We start from the raw sequence: 7,989 nt of genomic DNA on the forward strand, positions 1-7,989 counted from the left end.
CAAGCCCGCTCACTCCTTCCTAAAAATAATTTTTGACTTGGAAATCCGGAGGATTTCCCTTCGACTAGGTTCGATCCTCAAGCAAAATGGCTCGGGGCTCAAGAACTTCGTCGGATCAACTCTCCGAGTGATTTCTAGGGCAGAACACTGCTCAAAAACTCCAGAATACTCAAGGAGAGGGTTAAAACTGTGTGTGAAAGTGTCAAATGACGTCCAATTGACGTCATATTTATAGGGAACAGGCGCAATACGGGCTACAGAATCAATACGGCCGTATTGAAATTTTTGAACTTCAATACGGCCGTATTGAATTCAATACGGCCGTATTAAAATTCAGAAATTTCAATACGCCCGTATTGAGTTCACTGCGGCTGTATTGAAGCTTCAATACGGCCGTATTGATTTCAGTACGGCCGTATTGAAGTTTCAGAAACTTCAATACGCCGTATTGAGTTCACTGCGGCCGTATTGAAGCTTCAATACGGCCGTATTGATTTCAGTACGGCCGTATTGAAGTTTCAGAAACTTCAATACGCCGTATTGAGTTCACTGCGGCCGTATTGAAGCTTCAATATGGCCGTATTAAGTTTAGTACGGCCGTATTGGGCTTCATTCTCTCCACTTTCTTATTTTGAGCTATTCTAAGACCTCTAGACCTACAGAGAACCCTCCTAGGGCCTTCCAGGAGTCCTTCTGGCTGATCTTCCTTCAGTCTTCGAGAGTCTTCAAGCTTTATTTCCGACCCGGGTAATTTTAGGGGTCTACACTCATATCACCCTAATCGACATCATTGACCTGGATCCGAGGTCGGAATCTCATGATGAACGGTCGAGTCCCATTGACGAGCTTGATAATCTTCAGGTTGGCAAATTCCCTGGACAGTGCACAAAAATAAGCAAGCAGCTAAACCCAGAATTACGGTATCAACTTGAAGCCAAAATCTCCAAGAACGCCGACCTCTTTGCATGGTCAAGCGCCGATATGCCAGGAATTGACGCTAACTTCATCTGTCACAGGTTGGCAATCCACAAGGAGGCAAAACCAGTGGCCCAGAGGAAATGGAAGGTCGGCGGTGAGAGACGAGAAGCCATCATCATCGAAACACAAAAGCTATTGAACGCAGGCTTCATCCGTTAAGTCAGATACACCACGTGGCTGGCAAACATGGTACTGGTGAAGAAGAGCTCGAGGAAGTGGCGTATGTGCGTCGACTACACCGACTTAAACAAAGCATGCCCCAAGGACTCGTACCCGTTACCAAGCATCGACAGGCTGGTCGATGAAGCATCCGCGCACGTCCTCCTTAGCTTTCTAGATGCTTACTCCGGGTACAACTAGATCATGATGTACCCACCAGACGAAGTGCACACGTCGTTCATCACTAACCATGCCAGTTTTTGCTACCGAGTGATGTCATTCGGTCTCAAAAACGTAGGGGCCACTTACCAACGACTGATGGACAAGGTTTTCCACCAACAGATTGGGTAGAATATGGAGGTCTACATTGACGACATGGTGGTCAAAACCACTTCTGTCGAAGGTCATGCTGCCGACCTGGCCGAGGTGTTCAGTCAAATCAGAAAACACAACATGCACCTCAACCCGGAGAAGTGTGTCTTCGGTGTCCAGAGAGGTAAATTTCTTGGCTTCATGATCACCAGCAGGGGCATTAAGGCCAACTGGAGAAATGCAAAGCCATCATCCAGATGCAGAGCTCTCAGACTATGAAAGACGTCCAACGCCTAACAGGAAGGTTGGTCTCTCTTTCACGTTTCATCCCTAGGTTGGCGGAGAAGGCAGGGCCCATCTTTACCCTGCTGCGAAAGCCGAAGAACTTTGAGTGGACGGACCAGTGCGAAGAGGCTTTCAAGAGCTTCAAAGTCTTCCTCACGACTCCGCCAATCCTCCAGAGGCCAGATCACCACGCCGACCTCCTCCTCTACCTGGCCGTGGCAGAAGGCGCAATCAGCGCAGTCATAGTACAAGAGCACTAGAAAGTGCAGACGCCAATCTACTTCATCAGTCGAGTTCTCCAAGACACGAAAAAATGGTATCAGATGATTGAGAAGCTCGCACTAGCACTTGTCACCGCAGCTCGGCACCTCCGACCTTATTTTCAAAGCCACCAGGTGGTCGTCAAAACCGACTACCCCATCAAGCAAATCCTGAGAAAGCTGGAGCTCGCCGGACAGATGATAGCATGGTCGGTAGAACTGTCCGAGTTCGGCATCAAATACGAAAGTCACGGCCCTTTGAAAGCTCAGTGCCTGGCAGACTTTGTGGCCGAAGTGACGCCAACCTCGGCCGACGAACAACAGGTATGGACTTTATATGTTGATGGGTCCTTCAACTCTAAGGGTGGCGGTGCATGTATTATCTTGGAAGGGCTGAATAGGTCACCTTAGAGCAATCTCTGAAGTTTGGCTTCAAAGTGACCAACAACCAAGTAGAGTATGAAGCGCTTCTTGTAGGGCTAAGGTTGGCTCACGACCTCAGAGCGCGGAGAGTGAGTTGCAACAGCGACTCAACGCTCATTATGGAGCTGCTTAGCGGGGCATATCAGACCAAGGACACCTTACTACAGAGGTATTTCCATGTAGCCTCCCAACAGATCTCCTTTTTCGAAGAGTTCACAATCCAACATGTACCCCACGAGCAAAACGCAAGAGCCGACCTCCTGTCCAAGCTCGCCAGCACGAAGCGCCCCGGACAACATCGGACTATCATACAGGAAACACTGAACTCGCCCAGTTTGGACGACAAGGTCGTCAACACCAGTGACAATGCAGACCGAGGATGAATGACAGATATTTGGAACTACCTGAAGCAGGGAATTTTGCCCGAGGATAAAGATGAAGCTCGGAAAATGAGGGTAAGGTCAGCTAAGTTTGTCACTGCCTTGTACGCCGAGTTAGTAAGCGACAAAACGAGCTTGCAATCCAAGGGACGAGGAAGCGCTTTTAGGTCCTTAATGGCAGCAGTATCCGAGGTCGTCAATTCAAGGTTGGCCGACCCGTTAAACCTGACCAGAGCCTGCTGCCAGTAGAGAGGGAACCTCGGCAACCCGCCAAAGTGGAACACCTCATCTTCTAACAGGTCGACCTCCACGGGCAGAACCCGAAAAAACTCCTGCTTGAAACCCTTATATGATTGGGAGCAAAAGGAAAATAGCCCCCCAGCCTTACTCCCATTCAAAGACACCCATCCATAGGGGGGCACGCCCAACTTCAGTTAGTAAAAATGAAGAAAAACGGGAAGAGATAACCCTATCCCTAGGGTCGAGCACAGGACCTGAAAGGCCCTCAAAAAACCCCAACTATTGGGGTGCAACTGGCAAGGATCCGAGTTGACGAAATTCAAAAAATCGCACTCAAATTTGGTAAAGGGAAGGCACACGCCTAAATCCCTGAAGAAACACTGGTACATATAGAAGAAGGGAGGATTAGAGGTACCCCCCATATATACACTCTCGCCAGGCTGACAAGGTTCAAGCCAGATGAGCTTAGAGATGGATGATTGGCAGATCCTATGCGATTTCCACATCGCATTGATCTCCAAGAAAGACTTAAAGACGCTTTGGAACTCTCCGACGTCACCCTTGCCTTTACCCTTGGCCAGCGCAGAAGGAGCGGCACCACTGTCCCTAGCCATCGAGAACGAGAAAGATTGGAGAAAGATTGGAGAAAGGGAGAAAGACAAAGAAGACTGGTAGGGAGGAAGAGCGGAAAACGAAGACAGAGAAAATGAAGTACCTGGTACTCCTTTGGTATCGACCTTAACAATGATGGAGTTGCCAGAAACAGCGACAAAAAAGGCAAATGGAGATGGTGGAAGGAGAAATACGGAAATCGGCGTGCACAAGAAGCCAAAGAAGAAAGAGAACAAAAAGAGTAAAGTGACAGGGGAAAGGGCGCGAGAGAGAGAAAAAGAGTCTCAAAATTTGAAAACGAACGCGACACGTGGCACGGAAACGACAAAAGTGATGGGCATTAAATGAAGCCCATTATGATGGGTACGACCATCATTGCAAAACCGTCAGTGCTTATCAACACGCCGCCTGCACGTTTTGGGAAACGAGGCGACGGTTATGACACATGGCATCATGACAGATAGGTGTACGCGAAGAGTCACGACCCCCTGTCGAGTTCGGTCTTAACTCCTCGACCCACAGTCTTCGGAGCTCGGGGGGCTAGTGTACTATCCGTACCGCTATGCCAAGCTCGAGCTCGGCATCACAGCGCGAAAGCGACCTCGGACACGCGCTAGGCGACATCGGCCCGCTATCCAAATAGGTCATAACTGACCTCGGGCCCAAGGCCCAATAAAACCCTAATTCACACTAAGGTACGTGCATTACTTATACGAGACCCATACATCCACAAACACTAACTTTAGCATCAGAGTCTCTTTTGCAGGTACCACCCCACCTTGGAACAACAAGCGTACCTAGTGAAGGAGGCTCACCGATCTTGCCAGTAGATCGTCCTTACGACCGATCTCCGGTAAGAACACATACTATTTCTTATTATTATGTGAGTATCATGAATTTCAAAGATCCTTTAATTTTCCATAATTGATGTATTAGAAAATAATAAAACTTACATGTGAAATTGTATAATTTTCCATAAATGTTTATGTATGTAACGATATTTTGCAATAATCTAGAAGTCATTGTTAATGAAGAAATTTTAAGCATATTTTTTCCATCAGAAGTAAGATAATTATACAAAAATGAAAATAAAAGAATATTTTTTCTCACCAATAGTGAGATAGTTGTGCAACAATGAAAATAAAATAATATTTTCCTCACCAGAAGTTGAAAAATAATATGAAAAGTGAAAAGGAAAATGATAGATAAAGAAACAAATATGATATAAATATTATGTTCGATCCTTTGGTATAAATAAGAGTACCCACATTTTTTAAACAATATACCAACATATATTATATTTATTGTGTAGGTAAAAGTGATTTTTAATGACACTTATTGTGTCACTATAGGATGTGTCACTATACGACAATTTTCTTGTAGTGGTTTCTTCCATTTATCTTCTATATTATCTGTGAAGTAAAGAATTTCAAGATAGCAAAATAGCCTACACCACTACAAGCCACACAACTACCCAACCAATCCAATTACAAGAATCAAAACTATACCTAAGAGGTGTGATAGAAAGGAAAAAGTTGAAAACTCCTTGATATATTCTTATAATTAATAAAGTATAAAAAATTATTAATTGTATTATAATCATTCATGGATTTATCCTATGGATTGAGACTCAATAAAATTAGTATAAATTAATAATGATATTTAGAGAGAGAAAAAAATACTTTTTACATTTATTATAAGATTAATTGTCATTAATTTTTCTAAATCTAAAGATTAACTTATACGTTTGAGTGGTTTTTGTAAGTATCCTCCTTTTCTTTTCTTCGGACAACTATATCCAAAGACTACTAAATTTGTTATAAAAGGAATACGTAAGGACTATTAGGATGTGAACTTAGAAAAAAAAGGATGAAAGTGACAAATTATTGATGTGCTCTCATAAAGACACAAGAACTATAGCAAGTCCAATGAATTGGAGGAAATTTTAGTTTTTGGTTAGTTTTAGACTCATTTGCCATGCATAAGTCAATAAAGCAAAATAATTCACTACAAAGTTCAATGTTGAATGAGACATCCTTCGGCCACTTCAACAAAATCCTCCATTCCATTATTATTAATATTTTCCTTTCAAAATTTGAATTCTATTATATTTATCTCTTCTCCATTATTTTACTATTTCCAAATTGTGTCATCTCCTCCATTTTTTTCCCATTATGTTATCGGACACGTGAAATTGGTTGCACTATATATATATTACTCGAATGGTGCAAAACTTATCTCTTCATTAGTTTACTATATCCGATCCTTCTCTTTTTTTTATATTATTAATTTTACACACATGTTAAAATTCGTTGCATTATGTATATATTAATCGAATGGCCCAATAATAGCGACTTAAGTTGTTTGTACTTTCGAGGGACACATGCATGCTATACCACTATAAATAGGTTGGTTGTATTCCTCTTGCACTCATCAACTCAAACAAGAAAAGCAGATAGAACACGTATCATGGCATCCAACATGCAAGCATTGGTGATATCTCTCTTGTTATCCCTTTTCACATTCTCCTCCTCAAGCCCCGACAATGGTAATGGTGGCATTGCCATCTACTGGGGCCAAAATAATGGCGATGGCGATTTGATAACCACATGCGACACAAACAAGTACAAGATTGTGCTTCTAGCTTTCCTCAACAAGTTCGGTGGAGGCAGAATCCCAGCTTGGAATTTCGCTGGTCACTGTGACAACGGTGCCTGGAAAAAGTGCTATGAACTAGAGCCCGAAATAAAACACTGCCAGGTAAACCCACATCAAAAATAAATTGCATGCATGTGTTTATATATATATATATATATAATTTGGAACCAAGGAGTTAGACATTGGTAATTAATGTATTAAATCCAAAATCAAATCATTTGGACAGTATCTAAATTTGATCTTAATTTGACAGAAATAATTTTTGATGAAACTTTAAAACACTATTACAATATCAAAAGAAATTATATATATTGAAATTAAGGAGTTTGATATAAGTGATTAATGTGTTGAAATTAAGGTCAAATCGTTCAGACAACACTTCAGTTGGATCCTTAGCAGAATCAATTGTTGGCCATACTTTACTTATCTTTCGGTCGAGTTAAATTTGTCTAAGACGAAACTTGAAGAGATTAAGGCAAAATCAAAGAAAAAAATGTATACAGTTTAGTATCATTTTGTTTAACTAATTAATTTTGCTGATCCATGTATGGTATCGCAGGCCAAAGGGATCAAAGTGCTCTTATCCATAGGGGGAGCACCTGGGTTTTCGGACTACTCCATCAGTTCTGCTGAGGACGCAAAGATTGTGGCGAACTACCTCTACACGAACTTTCTCAGTGGCCAATTCGGACCACTCGGAAGTGTGACATTGGACGGAATCGATTTCGACATCGAAGTGACAGAAGATCACTGGGACGACCTCGCCAGAGAACTGGACACTCTCCGACGCACCAAAGGGCGTTACTTTCACCTCTCCGCAGCGCCTCAGTGCCCAATCCCAGTTCACTTTCTCGGCAAAGCCATCGCCACGGGTCTCTTCGACTACGTCTTGGTTCAGTTCTACAACAACCCAGAGTGCTCCTACACCGGCAACGTGAAGCCCGTGTTGGACTCCTGGGACAAGTGGGTCAACCTGGTTCGGCCCAATAACTCCCTCTTCCTGGGCCTCCCCGCTGCGCCCAGTGCGGCTTGGATCGGTTACATTGAACCGGAGAAGCTCATTTCGGAGGTGCTTCCGCACGTGAAGAATGCGCCCAACTATGGAGGAGTGATGCTGTGGGACAGATTCCGTGACGTTCAGAATAACTACAGCGGTCAGATACTTCCCTATGTTGTCCAGCTCAAAGACGCTTTGCTCTCTGTCACGGACGCAATCTATGGCTGTGTCTCCAACGCGTTGCACCGCGTCCTAACGTTAAACCCCTATCACTATGTTCCTAATCCTAACTAGATACTGTATATATTTATGGACAAACAAGTGGATCCATGTTACTCGTATCTCTATGTACGTACCCAATAATAATAACGCACTTGTTTCTCACATGCACGTGTGTGCATGCTTACGTGTTTCATCTCATCTCCTCTACCAATTAATAATAATAATAATAATAGATGATTGGATTGGTAATGAATTGAAAACATAAGATCTGTTACTCAATTCGTATTGTATTAGGTTTTGATCGGGTTGAGTTAGATTTGACTCGACCACTAAAAAATTTGATCCAAACTCACTGAGTTGATTTAGCTCAGTTTGAGTTTGCGGGTTATCTGTACCAGTTACACCCTTAATGGAAATAATATAAAGAGACTTGATAAAGTTGATCGATGCCAGCATGCCATAG

At 43.0% G+C, this 7,989-nt stretch overlaps 1 protein-coding gene across 1 annotated transcript; it reads left to right on the top strand.

The window, feature by feature from the left end:
- The first annotated feature begins 6,073 nt into the window (after nucleotides 1-6,073).
- LOC109789932 (hevamine-A) lies at nucleotides 6,074-7,710 on the top strand. The gene is made up of 2 exons (XM_020348989.3): nucleotides 6,074-6,409; nucleotides 6,867-7,710. Exons 1-2 carry the CDS (start codon nucleotides 6,119-6,121, stop codon nucleotides 7,596-7,598), a joined length of 1,023 nt encoding a protein of 340 aa, XP_020204578.2. The 5' UTR covers nucleotides 6,074-6,118; the 3' UTR covers nucleotides 7,599-7,710.
- Nucleotides 7,711-7,989: the final 279 nt, after the last annotated feature.

The sequence above is a fragment of the Cajanus cajan genome, chromosome 8, assembly GCF_000230855.2.
Source record: "Cajanus cajan strain Asha chromosome 8, NIPB_CcT2T_4, whole genome shotgun sequence".
In the NCBI taxonomy this organism is placed as follows: Eukaryota; Viridiplantae; Streptophyta; class Magnoliopsida; order Fabales; family Fabaceae; genus Cajanus; species Cajanus cajan.

Excerpts from the sequence above, each read along its gene's own strand:
- LOC109789932 (XM_020348989.3), top strand. The coding sequence starts at position 6,119 with ATGGCATCCAACATGCAAGCATTGGTGATATCTCTCTTGTTATCCCTT. Across the intron at positions 6,410-6,866 it reads CCGAAATAAAACACTGCCAG|GCCAAAGGGATCAAAGTGCT; the intron begins GTAAACCCACAT and ends ATGGTATCGCAG.